Source organism: Triturus cristatus, chromosome 10 (assembly GCF_964204655.1).
Source record: "Triturus cristatus chromosome 10, aTriCri1.1, whole genome shotgun sequence".
Taxonomy (NCBI): Eukaryota; Metazoa; Chordata; class Amphibia; order Caudata; family Salamandridae; genus Triturus; species Triturus cristatus.
Genome location: NC_140593.1, coordinates 1224742187 through 1224759122, shown reverse-complemented (window position 1 = coordinate 1224759122; position 16936 = coordinate 1224742187). Strand labels below are relative to the sequence as shown.

General features: G+C 49.9%; 1 protein-coding gene and 1 pseudogene across 4 annotated transcripts in view; both read left to right on the top strand.

Moving 5' to 3' along the window:
* The window catches only part of SRPK3 (SRSF protein kinase 3), a 192186-nt gene that overhangs the window by 65569 nt on the left and 109681 nt on the right, over nucleotides 1-16936 (top strand). For all 4 annotated transcript variants that reach the window (XM_085629782.1, XM_085629785.1, XM_085629783.1 and 1 more), the window contains one exon: nucleotides 10961-11069. In XM_085629782.1, coding sequence (XP_085485908.1) covers nucleotides 10961-11069 — 109 coding nt within the window. The remainder of the gene's footprint in view (nucleotides 1-10960; nucleotides 11070-16936) is intronic.
* Nucleotides 15760-16936, top strand: part of LOC146797127 (18S ribosomal RNA) — a 1795-nt pseudogene continuing 618 nt past the window's right edge.

Below are 16936 nucleotides of genomic sequence, written 5' to 3'. Positions count from 1 at the left end.
TGGTCCTGATGAAGATGGCACCTATGCCATCGAAACGCGTCGACCATTGAGCTGATACCACTACTCTGCGTTTGCAGTTGACTTGTTAGTCACAGGAGGCTTGGTGTATCTAGTACCTCCAGAGTTCAATTAACGATAATAACAAGTTAAACCTATGCCTTTTTTGATATTTTTTATGAGATCTATATGTTTGAGTGTGGAATGATGTGGAATGTTTGTAGGTGTGACTGTGGGATGAGATAGATCGTGTGTGATCTATATTAGGCTGTTCCAGGGATTACTGTCAATTATTAATTAATTTAATGTACATTCACTGTAATGCATTGAATCAGTGAAATTTAAGATTGTGAAATTGATTTTCGTGGAAAGTAAAAGAAGTATATTGGTTGTTTTGGATAAGAAAAACATAAAATGATAAATGATAAAAAATAAAAAAATAAATTAGAAAAATATTTCTTTGTGACTGGTATGACTATTGTGCAGGCCCTTCTGTTTCCCTTTCACAATTGAACTGTTTTTCAATAATAGAGGTCGTGAGGGAGCTTTTTTGTTATGATTGTTTTGCTTTCCCCTTCTCCCTGACCTTAAACAAAATTTCAAGGGGGTCCCATATTTGTTGCATAACATTTGAAGTTGTGAAATCAGATTTCCTACGAGTTGGGAAAGAGAGAGAGCAGAGCCGATAGATTAAGGAAAAATAGCCTTCATCGTGATTCCACTAATTCTAATCTTTACTCACTTTTCTTCACAGCAACCAGCCAGCCAGCCATTCCTTAGGGGTGTGGAATTCATTAAAATATCTACTTGTCCGTGGGACAGGTTGCTTCATAAATCTACTTCTCCTGTAACAAAATCCACTTGTCCCTTTGGTGCTATGTAGTGAATCGACAAATTATGGCAGCAATCTCATTATATAAGACTTCTGATAATAGCCTCTCTGATTGTGCAAGAGATCATACTACAGTAGGGTTTGAATACTAGCAATTCCCTTATTTTGCCACCTTTCCACAGATTTACAATTCTAGGGCTGGATGTAGTGGTAAGCAATAGTTCCCCATGGTTAGAATGCCCTTTTGAGTCTGTGCAAACCTGCTAACTTGCTGTTTTATGGGCTTTCATCCGCTCGTCTCTTAATATTTTCCCATCCCGAGAAATGTTTGAACTTAACTCCTGGCAGAAGTAAACTTCATCCAGGGTTGGAGAAAAAATTGGTTGGTGGAAAAGTGAACTTGTCGCTGCTCAACAGATTTTCTCATGAGCATATCTAGACATGCATATTTGCTCGTGCTAAAATGCAGTTCGGAAATATTTTGTAGGAGTACGATTTCCTGACCTACTTCTGTAAATACTTGTGAATTCATGAAGGCCGTAAATCTGCTCTAATGCAATGACCAATTCCATGGGTGCACTTTTGTGACTTTCTATAACAATTGGGTCTCTGTTTGGGTCTGGTGTTAACCAAGACCTTTTATTTTTATTAAAATCTCTCTCTCTTTGTATGTATCAGGCGGCTTCACTGTGAGTGAGAGCATTCGACTCTTTCACAAGGAGCATATTGGCATGCAAAATCGTTTTGTTGAGTGCCAGGACCTACTGTGGCAATGTGTGGTTTTTGAGACCAAAAATATGTTTTGCTTTTGCTAATGTTTGCTATAATGATGAGGGCCTGGCAGCTTCCACAACAATACAGTTTTACAAAAACCATGTCAAAACAGCGCACACCTTGACAAAACCAAAAGGCTGATCAACAAGGTCATACCTTTTGGCTTTGCCAATGCTTGTTTATTTTCATGTTTCCTATAATTTTGTTGACACTGTTTAGACTGATTTTCTATTATGAATATGTTTGGGAAATAATGGAATGCATCTACACATTTTACTAAATGATGGTTCAAAGAAATGGTACCAAAAATGTCACTGTAGTTTAGCAAAACGTTTTTTTTTGTTGCATTTTTAAAAAAAAAACATTTTATTTTGAAAGCAAAAAATAATCAATTTTGCTTTTAAGCTATTGCATATATTTGCATCTAATCATATAGCATCCTGGAAGCATTATACATAGCCTCATATTGTTAAATGTTGCCAATGTGTGTACACGTTTTTATACTGGATCCACTGTCAGTAGCATAGTCTGAACTTAGGACATTTCCTTAGAGCGCTCAACCTAATAATGAAGGCTTTGTATTAATTAACCATAAATACAAGTACGAACAGCTTTAACATATGGACACAAATATTATCTTAACTGCAAACAATGCCCTTCCATGATCCATAGTGTGGTACTGTAAACTGGCAGCCAAATGGTTCGTGCTTCAGGGAGTTGGGCCTTCTTGTCCCAAGGACAAAATAAACATGAAAACTTGTTGTTCTTGTCCCCAAACAGTATGTCCTGTGTGTCGGGCTAAGGAAATTCCACACCCCTGAATTCCTTCTATTATATTCTGTGCTGCAAAATTGCATGCCTTTTAAAATATGTAGACCGTGTGATGAAAGTGGTGAGGGATTGATCTGAGGCACTGAGGCACACTTGCGCATAGAAGCTTCAAATTCTTATAAGGAAGCTGCGCTTTTTTGTATAAACTTTCTCTGGCCAGTGCAACTCATGTCCACACAGTTGTTAAGGTAGTAGAGCCAAGAATAAGAAGACCATGTTTGCTATAAAGACAGTTACCCTACATTTCAGCAGCACTATTCAGACATTTCTGACTCTAGTAACGATATGATTAGGTCTTCAGTTTGTCATTTATAGACCATTTTCAGTTCTTGCACATTACATAAGTAGATATTCTCAAACACTGCTCTGCCCCAGTCCATGTTTTAACATGAACATTTTCTTCAGAGCATGTTGAAGAAGACTTCATAGGAAGCCCACATATCTTTAGGTAATAAAGTTATTAATTTTTGTTAATTAATGTCAACTGCACTTGCTTGAACCAACTTAGTCAGTAACTCTTCTGACTAATATATTTTCAGTTTAAATCTATACTTTGATGAAGAGCAAAGTATTCAATTATTTCCAAATGTTCAACATATATTTTTTAATGTTTTTATTAAAAGATTGAAAAAGTATGTGTAATATAACTTCATTACATCACAAAAAATGATTTAATTTAGTGAATTATCCTATTGTACAGTGAATTATGATACCATCTAAATCGTGTGATTTCCATATTGTACATTGAATCCATGCTACTTATGACTGGGTTTTGTAGCGTCCGATCTAACAAGGGATATATTTCCCCTGAGTTTTCCAACTGTTAAAAATCCACTGTAATCAGTACAGCCACAGCCACAGCCAGCGAAAGCTTCTTCAGTCCCAAGACTGAGGTGGATCTTTCCTGTTTCAAATATTCCTCAAATAGATTTAAAAATGTCCCATCCAACTCTTCTCAGTGAGCCCCTTCCAAGTATTCAGTTGGGCCGGCATTAATTATATTTTCCTCCTTGTTTACATTAGGAATTTCCATCTAATATTCCGAACACAAATCATTCCTCAGAATCATTTGCTATTCATATCCTCCTCCCGTCCATACCTTTTCATCATCTATAAAGACATCACATATCTTCTAGTACTGAAGTATGCAGACTTCCATTGCTATACATATTTTACAAAGAGCGTGTCAGTCCTATTTTGTAGTACAGTCGAAAATCTGCAATGTCTTTTTACTTTAAATCCCTTTCTCTTTGGGTTTTTATTTTATGAAGATTCAACATACATGTTCCAATTTTGTTGTACATGGTCACTTATAGTTTCCAGTTATAACTTTCAATTTATATCAAAACTTTGCGCCCCCCCCCACCCCTTTTTAAGTAAGGCGTTTGAAAGTTTGAGGACCTCCAGGGCAAAACATGCTTTTGCATAATGTCCATTCACCTTTTAACGCTTTCGAAACTGTAAACTGTGTAGCCAGGAGAAAATATATTGTCATAATCTTACTCCTGAATGCACCTACTGCTTACACCCTAAACACAGTCTCAAGAAGGTAAACTTTGCTGAATCTTACCTTCCATGTCCATTTAGGCTAGGCAATGATCACAGATCTGCCTTCTGAATGACAGTGTCACACGTATTTGGAGATGAGTCCGCAGAGGGTTCTGCCCTTCGCTCTATGGGCAGAGAAACACTGAGAAACGACTCACGACTTGTACAAAGAAGAAGCACTGGGAATTAAACTAGGAGATATAATGACCTTAGCTCGGCTTACAAACCATCTTAAAAAAACTCATCTTGAGAAGGGGAAATTGTCAACTTCAGCTCATTCATTCCGTTGAGGTGTTTCTGGTTTACCCTTATCTTCAAGTTAATGACTCCTTAGCTCCTTTGTCCCACAAGCCCCCATCCTTGAAGCACTCGCCAGGCAATGCCCCATCTCTTAACACAGCATTTACAGTAACATCAGTGAGAGCTGTTGTGCAGGCTACATTGTTGATGAATACAAGGCCGTTTCTGAGAATACGGCTGAATATCTTCTCGACCATCAGTCTAAAGACCAAAAATAGCACCTATCGTGGAAACAATGCAACAAGCTCCTTGCAGTTGATAAACACCTTTTCACCTACACAGACCTACTAAATGTCCTCTCAGAGCAAGAGAATTTCACCACTGGTTGTGTACAGGGTGAGAGAGAAGCAAAACGGCAATTTTCCGCAACGTATTTCAGAAGAGGGCAAAGAAGTCAACGATGTAGAACAGGTGGAATGCAATAATGAGAGAGACAAATAGGTTGTACCTAGAGAACTCGTGCAGACAGTAGCCTCCACATCCGTAGAGCACAAGCCTGTTCACATTATCCCACCTACAGTTTTCTCATCTTTAAAGAGGATGTGGAGGCCCATAAACCATATAGGACCTCCTCACAGCTCCTTCAAATGAGCTTCAGCATGGTTTGAGCTGGTGTTGCCGAGGAAAATTGTTTTTACACGAGTCAACGGAGCAGCGCTAAAGAATAGTAGCTGCAGTCGCTGTTGTTGAAGACCTCTAAAAAAGTCCGTTTGTTCTTCATGGCAGCTTGATTCTCTTCCCCACCATCAAGTAGAACAAGGTATTACAAGAATAATATAATACCGTCTATAATTCTGCCAGTCACAGAAGCTAACACTTTTGGAAAATACTTCAAGACCGCGTGGCTGCCACAGTGAACGGATTTAAAGCCTTTGCTAAAGCAGCAAGGAGAGATAGTCAAATGCGGGACGACTTAGCCACATTCTTTCTAGAGTTCTGTCAACAGAAAATGGAAGAGGCTAGAGTAGTCTTTGGAGAAGGTGGTCTAGCGCGATACGTTATTGTACCCACATCATGGGACAGAAAGGAAACTGCATCCAGGCAGCTTGCTTCTTAGTCAATGGTTCTTATATTGCACCAATGTTGTTCTAGCTATCCAAGAAGATTTAGGGTGTGCCTTATGAGGGTAAATAGCTATTTGCAATAACTATAACCTGTTGGAATCTATTAAAGCGTCCAATTGAACATCGCATGTTTGCTATAGTGCTACAAAAACAAAGATTTTTTTGTGTCAGGAAAGCACATTTTACAGGCCAGGCAGATTTTTTCACCTTACTTTTGTACAGAAACCAAACTTCTGCCTCCTACCCCACATACACTTAAAGATTAAAGGCCTGCCTGAAAAGGACCAAGACGCTGAGTGGCAAATTGGAAATAGTTCCAGGAATTAAACATTCCTACTTACAAAATCTCCCCCACCCTTTGGCACAACAGTGGAAATCGTGGATTTTCCAGCAACCATGGATAGATATTTCCACTGAAAAATGTAAAAGCATACAGAGAAGAAACCTCTCAGACCTTGTGATGCTGTTGGAAGGTATAATATAAAAACATTCTGAGAAGAGAAAGTATCTAGGGTGCCTAGTAAAGGTATTGGTGAAAGAAATTGAGGCTGTCAACCAAACCTGGACATCTGATAGAGACCTTTGCCTGCAGATTCCTTACCGTAGAATCTTCCCCAGCTGACACACTGGATCTAGAAATTTTCCGTGAGCAGTGCCCCTGCGTGCAAGTAGGTGGCTTCGTTTGGCCCCGCGTGACGTCATCTGTTCCAGAAGTGACATACGCGGTGCCTAGATAGGTGCCACCCAGCGTCCTGATGTCATTTTTTTTTATTTCTGTGCCAGTCAGCACATATCCAGAGAGAGCTACCCTCAGTCATTTTTTGACTGTCTTTTTATTGAAGTTTTGTGGGATTTATATCCAGGTATTGGCAGGGATGTCCACGAGAAAGGCTAGATGCAAGCCCTGTGGCGTCTGTCACAAGCAGATGTTGGTGATGGACCCGCACCATGTCTGTTTCTGGTGCTCTGAGCGCGACCACGACCCCAAGACCTGTGTTGATTGCTGCACCATGCACCCCGAAACCTTAAGGGAACGATCCCTCAAGCACGTTCAACACTGCAACAGTCTTGATCCCTGTCGAGATGAAGGTCCCAGGATCAGTTGTGGAGACATAGATCTTCGTCGCAGTCAAAGTTGTTTGGGTCAGTCCCACAAAAAGGAAAAGAGTAAAAGCCGAAGAGGTCTTCGACTTTACCCGGTCCATCAAAGTCATTCGACGAGATGAGGAGGCGTTGTCACTTTAGGTCTGGGTTCCAAGTTGAACCTGCGCCTTCTCTGCGCCTCCCCGGTTTACTTGAGCGACCCCGCCCAACTACGAGAGTTCTATGAGGCCATCCACCTTATATTTAGGTGGCCTGTTCCTGCTGGTATGCCTTCAAGCCCCACGGGTTCGGGAAGGGCCCCTACTGGTTCACCACCAGCGGGCCCGCTCTCTGCACCAGTCTGGCACCTTGGATCCTCAGATGTATCCGAGCTGGCACCAGTCGTACCACCTTGACCTTCCCCGTCGCCGATCCTCTTGTCAACACTCCCAGTGGCAGTCCCATTCTTATTGCCAACATCGAGCTAGAGGGGCATCATCCTCCGCTGCCCAACTAGAGCAATTTCCTCCAGGCTGGAGCCTGAGCCCTATTCTTATGGGCTAGGACTTGGGGAAGTTTGGGAGGTGCCACTGACTCTGAAGAATACCAGCCCCTAGACTCCAAACATTGAATAGTGTGAGGAATTGGCGTAAGTAAGTGGACTGGACACCTCTCAAGATACTGGCTTGGTCTCCTCTCCTACTGTGGCTATTGAGGAAGGTGCCACATATTTTATGATGGTGAGGAGGACAGCTGAGGTCCTCGACCTTCAGTTGCCCTCTGTGGCTGTCAAGACTAACGTCTTGACCGAGGTGCTTCAACCGGGAGTCACCCCTTCAGAACTGCTTCTCCTATTTAATGAAGCGAACATCCTGCTTGGGGCCTGGTCCAAGCCCAGCACAAGGGCCCTTTTTGACATGACAATTGCCAGCCGCCATTGCCCTACCCCAGAAGACTCCCCTTTCCTCATACTATCCCGGAGAGAGCCTGGTGGTCTAACCCTCCACTTCCTGGTGCATTACCTATCATCTCCAGATGGATCATGCTCTGCATCATGATCTGCTACGCATTGGCCAAGTAGCAACCCCCATGGGGTTTGCGTTCCTATTTCACCAGAGCAAAGGCTGAGACTACTGCATTAGCACTCGGAGTTCGCGCCCTGGACATCTGCTAGGCTGCAGCGTGGGCCACGCTGCACATGTTCACCAAACACTACTGCCTAGATAGTCCGGTCCACTAGGGTGGGCACTTTGCCTGTTCAGTCCTGCTGGACTTTGTAGTTTAAATCCTGTTCACAACCCACCTCCGGGAAGGTATTGCTTGGGTTTCTATTCTAAGGTAAGGAATCTGCATCTAGAGGTCCCTATCAGATGAACAAGTTGCATATCTTCAGTAACCCCTTATCTGGCAGAGACTCCATCTAGCCGCAGATTCCTTACCGACCCACCCATCCTCCCCACTCTGCAAACAGATTTCTTGGGTCAAGGCTGTTTCCTTTTCAAGGCCCTAGCTTTCCATACCAGTGGTCCGTTAGCTTCGTGGCTCCGAGCTCCTGGCGTGGAAAGTCGTGAAAATCCACTGACGTCAGCACTCTGGAGTGGCTCCAATATAGACAACTCGCACGTCTCTTCTGGCATGGGCGATGCTGACGACGCCATGCAGAGATGAACAATGCCACCTACCAGCGCGCAGGGGTACTGCTCCCAAAAAAATTCCGTATCCAGTCTGGCGCCTTGAGAATTTTCTACAGTAAGGATTCTGCGGCTAGAAAGAGCCTCTACCAGATAAGGAGTTACCGAAGGTAAGTAACTTGTTAGTCTGTTACCACAACACATTCTTAAGAAAAACATTCCATAAGGTGACAAACCAAAACATAATTGCGCCTTTTCAAAGAACAGACTTTCCGACAGTAATTGATCTGGTTTATTTCTACTTGGGATGATCGAGCCACAAAAATATAATTCCTTGAACCTTGATGAACCAGCAGTGTTCAAAATTCTGTGTTCTTCCTTTTGATTTGAAACCGGCTTGCAGAATACTAAAGGGCATGGCCCGTTTGGTGGCTTATCTGGAGCAACAGTGTATTCAGACATGCACATCTGGCTTGTAAGAGCACCAAGGGCAAACTATTGGTTGCAAACCATGGTAATAACATCACTGGGTTATGCCATAAAAGAAAATTAATCCTCTTAAGTGCTAACTGTACAGCGACGTTTCTAGCAGCGTAATTCAGCAAGAGAGATCAAAGAGTGCAGACCTCATGGTAATGGCCGCAGAATTCGGAAAAAGATGCTTTTGCACAGTAAATAGTTACAAATCCCACTTGGGATCTTGCCTTCCTGCATTCTGTTGATCCTGAAACTAAGGATGGCGCCATGTAGATGGAATGAATGTTGGAGGATTGACAGAAAGAGCACCATCTATTCACACAGACTTGGATACTTAGAGAACTGACATGAGCAAAGTCATCAGTCCTCATATAGTCAGTATGTGTGGTGCATGATGGGTGCGAGTGATTTCTGTACCTTCTCTAGTTAGCAGTAAGGTTGTCTTTTATTTTTCCACCCTACTTTTTGTTCGGATTCGTACTGAAAGAAGAGAAGCGGCCTGTCTATGATACCATATCTGGACCACTAGGTCTTGTGCCAGCCTTGCTTCAGTGGAATGGGTGGCACCTTCATAGAGACATGGCCTGAAATTTTGCGTTGTGTGTGGACTGCACCACAACCTCCGTGGAGACTCGACTGTCGCTCTCCTATAGTGCCCTTAGGGGTCCGTTGGGAGTCTCCTGATGCGCTGGGGAACCTGGAAGAGGGAGCCCACACTTTTGCAACATAACTAACATAACAGAGCCTCACTATCACTGTTTCTTCTTATGACTATCTTTGTAGAAAAGTGGCCTCTCAGTGCACCTATCTGGAAAGTACCATCCTCAGGATGTATCCGCTTATAGTGAAGGCCTGCTTTCAGAATTTCAAAGCAGCAATCTTATTTTACAAAAATACCTCCAGTAGTTCCAGAAACGTCCTTTTATGTACCATTTTTGTCCGCAATGTCAAGAGTTAAGAGCGTCTCGAAGTCCTCACTATGAACGTACTGATTATTCTAAGGCATATGTGTATGTAGAAGATGCTCTTTCTGGTAAAACATTGTAATGGTAAGTGAGAAATGCTTCCTTCCAAATACTGTAGAATTGTGTTATATTTCATATCGGTACCCTAATATAGGTCCAGGGTACATCGTACACTTTCCGTATATCATCTCACCGTTATTTCATATGAACAAGCCTTATAAGGACATAACTCCAAATAAGGACAGAATGCCTTATAGGGACATCACGCCTTATAAGGACTGTAGCCTTTTATGGACTAAACCTTTCACCTAGTTCCGTGCCGAGGGTGGGGTTTTCCCAATCAATATTGCTAAGACGTCATCCTTAGCACAAATGAACAATTGATGAGTACACTCTCCAGGAGGTCTACTTCACCTCTCCCATCGACGCACAAGGTTTAATCTCCAACGTCATCCTCATACTGAACAATGGGTAACACACGTACATAGACTGTATAAATACAGCACCTGTTGCTACCAGAGAGCAGGAGGGAACCGAGACTTCAAGGCCGACAGACTGACCAGAGACGCTGCAGCTCCAGCATGCCATCGCTCCAGCTGACAGTGGTCTGACGATCCCTCGCGGGCTGTCCAACTCAAGTCCAGGATGAAGTCCCACACTCTCACTATTCAGGTATGGAGGTTCAACTAAATCCTAGCGGGATTCTTGGCTCTTAGGCTCTGTAGCACTTACTCACATGCTAAGTACACTTGGGTACATCTAGTCAGGCATCTTAGGAGTGCGCACTTTATTTTATAAATGCATTTCATATTCATGTATATGTTCGTGACTATTGCAAAATGGTAGAACAATAATATTCCTTTTTATTCACTGTACTGCTGGTTCTATATCTCTGCTACTGTGTCACAGTTGTAGCAGCGCACTTATTTTACATGAGAAGAACAACTGTACAATAAATTCTTATTGTAAACTCGCTCAACTGTTTCTTCTCTGTATCTCTCTGAGAGCAAAACAAGCAAGCACGAGTGACTGGGTGAAAAGTAGTGTATTGTTTCCACAAGTCTGAGGTTATTGTGTTCTGAGGTTGCCAAAAATTAATCTCTCTGATAACAGGAGATTCTAGTGGCACTGCGAGCTAGCTAATGCAAAACATAGGCTAAAATATGCGGCGGGGGTGTACGGAGTCAGTCTGCCACCATACGCCCAGTTTATGTTATCCGCAAATGCGTAGGTCCTGCATGAAGGTTACTATTGGAACTACACTACAATGGGGGATCATAGAAGGACTTTCCTGTGCAAGTTCATGGAGTTGCTAGAAGGGATGTTTGTTGAGGGGTTTTGTCTGACAGTAGACTTGTAAGGCGATTGTGCTGCATCACCCAGGTTTCTATGTTGAATTAGTTGTGTCCTGTAAGTGCTTTTGCCTTTGTACATATTGCACGTTCTTTTCTCATCCAGGTGGGTACTACCCTGTGAAGATTGGTGACCTCTTCAATGGAAGATACCATGTGGTGCGGAAACTTGGGTGGGGCCACTTCTCCACTGTGTGGCTGTGTTGGGATATCCAGTAAGTACGGCCTGATTCCGGCTCTGTATTTTTGTTTATCTTTTTTCTTACTACTGAGCTTCCCTTCCTGGTTGGTGCTTATTCCTTCTGCCATCTTCCATTGTCCCTATTTATTCAATGAGGTTGTATATGTAAGAATGGCTGTAGCTGGGTACGTCACATGTTGGACCTTTGCTAGCCTTTGGTAAGGTGTTGTCTAATTGCATGTCTTTAAATGCTGTCAGGACTAGGGCTTGGCGTAGTTGGCGTAGCGCCACTACGCAGAATTTTGGAAAGAATGTGTGGAAAAAGAGCGCACGTCCTGAGGGTCCGTGTGCCCGGGACAGGGGTCCCTCGTGCCTGGGCAGGCTCCCCGATCTCCCCGGCCTGGCTGGGTTGAGAGGCAGGGACCAGCCCCATGGCCTGGGTTTCGGTCAGGGCCTGGGGTTTGGGAGCCTGTGGCCTGCCAAGTGTCTATCTGTCCGGGACAAGGGTCCCTGTTGCAAAGCCCCGGAGACCTGCAAGGCTCCATGGGTCCCGGGCAGTCCTCCCCCAGGAGCGCCTGCGGGCCTCACCATGCCTGAGGCCCAGCGTGGGGTCTCCGAGCCCCCGGAGCCCTGCAGTCCCCGGAGCCCTGCAGTCCCCGGAGCCCTGCTGCCCCCGAGCCCTGTAGCCCCCGAGCCCTGCAAGGGCAGGTGGGAGCCCTCCCGCGAAGGCTCGGGGCAGGCAGATTGGCGTTATTTTGGTCCCAGCCATCCGGTCGCGCGCAATGCTTTCCAATGGGGCGATCATATGGCCGGGCCGGCCTGTAAGTCCCGATGAGGGCTCATTTGCCTTCCGGATCCCAGCCAGGGCTCCAGGAGGTCTGGCACGTTCGTGCCTAAGGTCCCCTGAGCCTCGCGGTGCGCACGGGTTCCCAGATAGAGGGGTAGCCTTCCTCCGGATTACTAGGGGCAGGGTATGCTGGGACACCCCTCCCGGGCTGGCGGTTCTCTGCCGGGGACCAGATGGGCTATACCCGGGCAACACCTCCCTAGGCATCCGGGGCTCCCTCCTCCGGCCCGCAGCATGGCACAGTGCCCGGGACGGCCCCCATGGTTCCTGGGCAGTCATCGTCCGGGCCAGAGTGCTCCGGTGGTCCTTCCCCGGGCTTGAGTCCCAGCCCGGGTCCCCGAGCCCCCAGGAAGCAGAACCCCCGAGCCCTGCGTGGGCAGGCAGGAACCCTACCGCGAAGGCTCGGGGTGGGCAGATGGAAGTCCTTTCAGTCCCGGCCATCTGGTCGCACCTCTCCCCTCGGCCATCTGGTCGCGCGCAATGCTTTCCAATGGGGCGACCAAGATGGCCGGGCCGGCCTGGAAGTCCCGCTGAGGGCTCATTTACCTCCCGGATCCCAGCCAGGGCTCCAGGAGGTCGGCACGTTTGCGCCTTGGGTCCCCTGAGACTCGCGGTTGCCACAGGTTCCCAGAAAGAGGGGTAGCCTTCCTCCGGATTACTAGGGGCAGGGTATGCCAGGACACCCCACCCGGGCTGGCGGTTCTCTGCCGGGGACCTGATGAGCTATGCCCGGGCAACACCTCCCTAGGTGTCCGGGGCTCCCTCCTCTGACCTACGGCGTGGCAAAATGCCCGGGACGGGCTCCACGGGTCCCGGGCAGTCCGCCACCGGGCATCCAGGCCCGAGAGCTCCGGTTGTCCTCCCCGTGCCTGAGAAGCCCAGCCGGGGTCCCCGGGCCCCCCGGGAAGCGGAGCCCCTCCGAGCCCTGCGTGGGCAGGCGGGAGCCCTACCGCGAAGGCTCGGGCGGGCAGACGGGAGTCCTTTCAGGTCCCGGCCATCTGGTCACGTGCAATGCTTTCCAATAGGGCGACCAGATGGCTGAGCCGGCCTGGAAGTCCCGATGAGGGCTCATTTGCCTCCCGGATCCCAGCCAGGGCTCCAGCAGGTCGGGCGCGTTCGCGCCTAGGGTACCCTCGTCTCTCGAAGCGCGCGGGTTACCAGAAAAGGGGGTAGCCTTCCTTCGGATTAGTAGGGGCAGGGTATGCCGGGAACACCCCTCCTGGGCTGGCAGTTATCTTCCTGGGACCAGATGGGCTCCGCCCGGACAACACCTCCCAGGCGTCCGGGGCTCCCTCCTCCGGCCTGCGGCTTGGCAAAGTGCCTGGGACGGGCTCCATTGGTCCCCGGGCAGTCCTCCCCACCGGACTTTCGGACCCTGAGAGTGCCTGGCGGCCTCCCCGTGCCGGAGGCCCAGCCGTGGTCCCCGAGCCCCCCGGTAGGTGGAGCCCACCTGAGCCCTGCGTCCGCAGACGGAAGCCCTACTGCGAAGGCTCGGGGCGGGCAGACGGGAGTCCTTTCGGTTCCGGCCATCTGGTCGCACCTTTCCCCTCGGCCATCTGGTCGCATGCAATGCTTTCCAATAAGGGCGACCAGAGGGCCAGGCCTAGGGTCCACTCCGTCTTGCGGTGCGCACAGGTTACCAGACAGGGGGGTAGCCTTCCTCCGGATAACTAGGGACAGGGTACTCTGCGATCCCTCTCGGCCTAGCAGTCCTTAGCCGGCAGCTGGACGGGCCAGGATGCCGCCCCAGCCCTGGGTCCGTCCCTGGGCATGCCGCGTTGCAGGCTGCCCCGGATGGGGTCCGGCAGGCCTCCCCCTGCTGGGCTGGGTTCAGGGGCCCCGGGGAGGGTGGCCTCCCCACCCCAGGCTACGTCCTCGGTCCTGCGGGCCCATGGAGGCTTCCCCTTTGGGAGCCCCAGCTGGGTCCAGGGGCCCCGGTGTGCCCGGCTCGTGTGCTCCAGCCTTGGGCCCAAACGCCCGGCCTGCCCCGCCAAAGGCCCGGGACGGGGTTCCATCGTGCCCGGGGAGGGTGGCCTCCCCACCCCGGGCTCCGTCCAGGATGCATGGCATGCGTAACAGGATGCCTGAGATGGTGTCCGGCGGGCCCCACTGGGCCCCGGGTCGGGTGCTTCGGCCCCGGCCCACCGGCCCACGAAAGGCCTGGGACAGGGTTCTGTCGTGCACGGGGAGCCTCCCCTGCTCAACTGGGTTCTGCGGCTCCCAAGGGCCCCGGGGAGGGCGGCCTCCCCACCCTGGGCTCTGTCCTCGGTCCTGCCGCGTGGCAGGGTGCCCGGGACAGGGTCCGGCGGGCCCGGGGAGGCTTCCCCTGCGCTTCCGGTCCTTGGAGCACCGGCTGGGTCCAGGGGCCCCGCCGGGCCCTGGGTGGGGGGCTCCGTCCCCCCGGCCTACCGCACCGCCAAGGACCCAGGACAGGGTTCTGTCGGTCCCGTGCAGGCCTCCCCTGCTTGTCAAGGTGTCCGTGGGCCCCGGGTCGGAGGGCCCGTCGGGTCCCCCTCGCAGCCTCCATGTCTGGGACCCAGCTGGGGCTTTGGGCCTCCGGTCCCCCATACCCTGGCGCCCGCTCACTCTTTCGTTGGGGCACAGAGTGACCAGATGGCTTCCCTTTTGAGCCCGACCATCTGGTCGCACCTTTCCCCACGGCCATCTGGTCGCGCCTATCCCTTCGGCCATCTGGTCGCGCCTATCCCCTCGGCCCTCTGGTCGCGCGCAATGCTTTCAAATGGGGCGACCCAGATGGCCGGGCTTGCCTGGATGTCCCCATGAGGGCTCATTTGCCTCCCTGATCCCAGCGAGGGCTCCAGGAGGTCAGGTACATTTGCGCCTTGAGTCCCCTCTGTCACCTTGTGTGCACGGATTCCAAGAAAGAGGGGTAATTTTCCTCCGGATTACTAGGGAGAGGATCAGTCAGACCTCCGTGAGGTCCAGCGATCCTGAGACAGGGGAAGGTAGCACCCAGGCCTGCCTGCTGGGGCCCCCAGAGGCCCGGTTACACACCTGCCTCTCTGCCCCTTCCCGATGGTTCTTTTTCTTCGAGTTTGCTCAGTCAGACCTCCGTGAGGTCCGGCGATTCTGAGACTGGGAAGGCAGCACCTGGGCCCGGCCACCGGAGACCCCAGGGGCCCGGGTCTGCTCCTGCCTCTTGGCTCCTTCCCGATGGGTCTTTCCTTTGAGCCTGCTTGCCCGGGGAGCAGGCAAGGATGTGACGCTGGCATTCCCCCCCCCCCCCCCCCCCCCCCCCGCGCAGGGCGGCCTTTCAGGGGATGCCTTGGCCATACTCTGATCGATTGGGCACTCTCTGTCGATTTAGTGATGGACTGGTTGGCCAGCCTCGGCTGTTGTTTCAAGCAAGGAGCTTCCTCCCCGCATGGACTGTCTGACTCGAGGGCCTGGTGGGTGGCCCTTCACCCTACCCAGCAGAGCGAAGGCCAAGCGGCCCCGGCAGCTTGTGTCACCCAGTGGTCTGACCCGAGCGGAAGGGGTCAGGTGGCGCCAGGCCCTCGGATGCTGCTGCCAAGCAGGTCCGTAGGTCCCGTGCACCACGCCGTCACCCCTCTCCGCCTAGCACATCTCCACAGCAGCTCGGAACGATTGTTCCGAGGGGTTTCGCCGCCGCCAGGCTCCGGCATCCCTGCGTCTCGCTCCGGCTGCGCCTCGGCCCGCCTCTCCCTTCCGGGAAAGACGGCTGGGCCTGCTGGTGCCCATGCGACCGCACCTCTCCACCCCTCCAGCGAGCCCTCCGGACCAGGTGGGTGGGCTCCTTCCCCCAGCAGGCTCCCGAGAGGGAGGGGTGCACGAAGGTTGTCCGGTCGAAGAGATTGGCATGCAGCCCCCCCGAACCCACCCCGTCAGGTGCGGCTACCTGGTTGATCCTGCCAAAAGGATATGCTTGTCTCAAAGATAAAGCCATGCACGTGTAAGTACACACGGCCGGTACAGTGATACTGTGAATGGCTCATTAAATCGGTTCTGGTTCCTTTGATCGCTCCATCTGTTACTTGGATAACTGTGGTAATTCTAAAGCGAATACATGCCGACGAGTGCTGACCTCCCGGGATGCGTGCATTTATCAGACCAAGACCAAGACCAATCCTGGCTCGCATAGCCGCTTTGGTGACTCTAGATAACCTCGGGCCAATCGCACGTCCCTGTGACAGCGAGGATACATTCGGATGTGTGCTCTATCAACTTTTGATGGTACTTTCTGTGCCTACCATGGTGACCACGGGTAACTGGGAATCGGGGATCGATTCCGGAGAGGGAGCCTGAGAAACGGCTACCACATCCAAGGAAGGCAGCAGGCGCGCAAATTACCCACTCCCGACTTGGGGATGTAATGACGATAAATAACAATACAGGACTCTTTCGAGGCCCTGTATTTGGAATGAGTACACTTTAAATCCTTTAATGAGGATCCATTGGAGGGCAAGTCAGGTGCCAGCAGCCGCGGTAATTCCAGCTCCAATAGCATATATTAAAGTTGCTGCAGTTTAAAAGCTCGTAGTAGGATCGAGCTGGCGGTCCGCCGTAAGGCGAGCTACCGCCTGTCCCAGCCCCTGCCTCTCGGCGCCCCCTTGATGCTCTTGACTGAGTGTCCTGGGGTTCAGAAGTGTTTACTTTGAAAAAATGTGAGTGTTCAAAGCAGGCCGGTCGCATGAATACTTCAGCTAGGAATAATGGAATAGGACTCTGGTTCTATTTTGTTGGTTTTCGGAACTGGGGCCATGATTAAGAGGGACGGCCGGGGGCATTCGTATTGTGCTGATAGAGGTGAAATTCTTCGACCGGCACAAGACGAACCAAAGCAAAAGCATTTGCCAAGAATGTTTTCATTAATCAAGAACGAAAGTCGGAGGTTCGAAGAGTATCAGATACCGTCGTAGTTCCGACCATAAACAATGCCGACTAGCGATCTGGCGGCGTTATTCTCATGACCCGCCGAGCAGCTTCCGGGAAACTAAAGTCTTTGGGTTACGGGGGGAGTATGGTGAAGGAATTGACGGAAGGGTACCACCAGGAGTGGAGCCTGCGGCTTA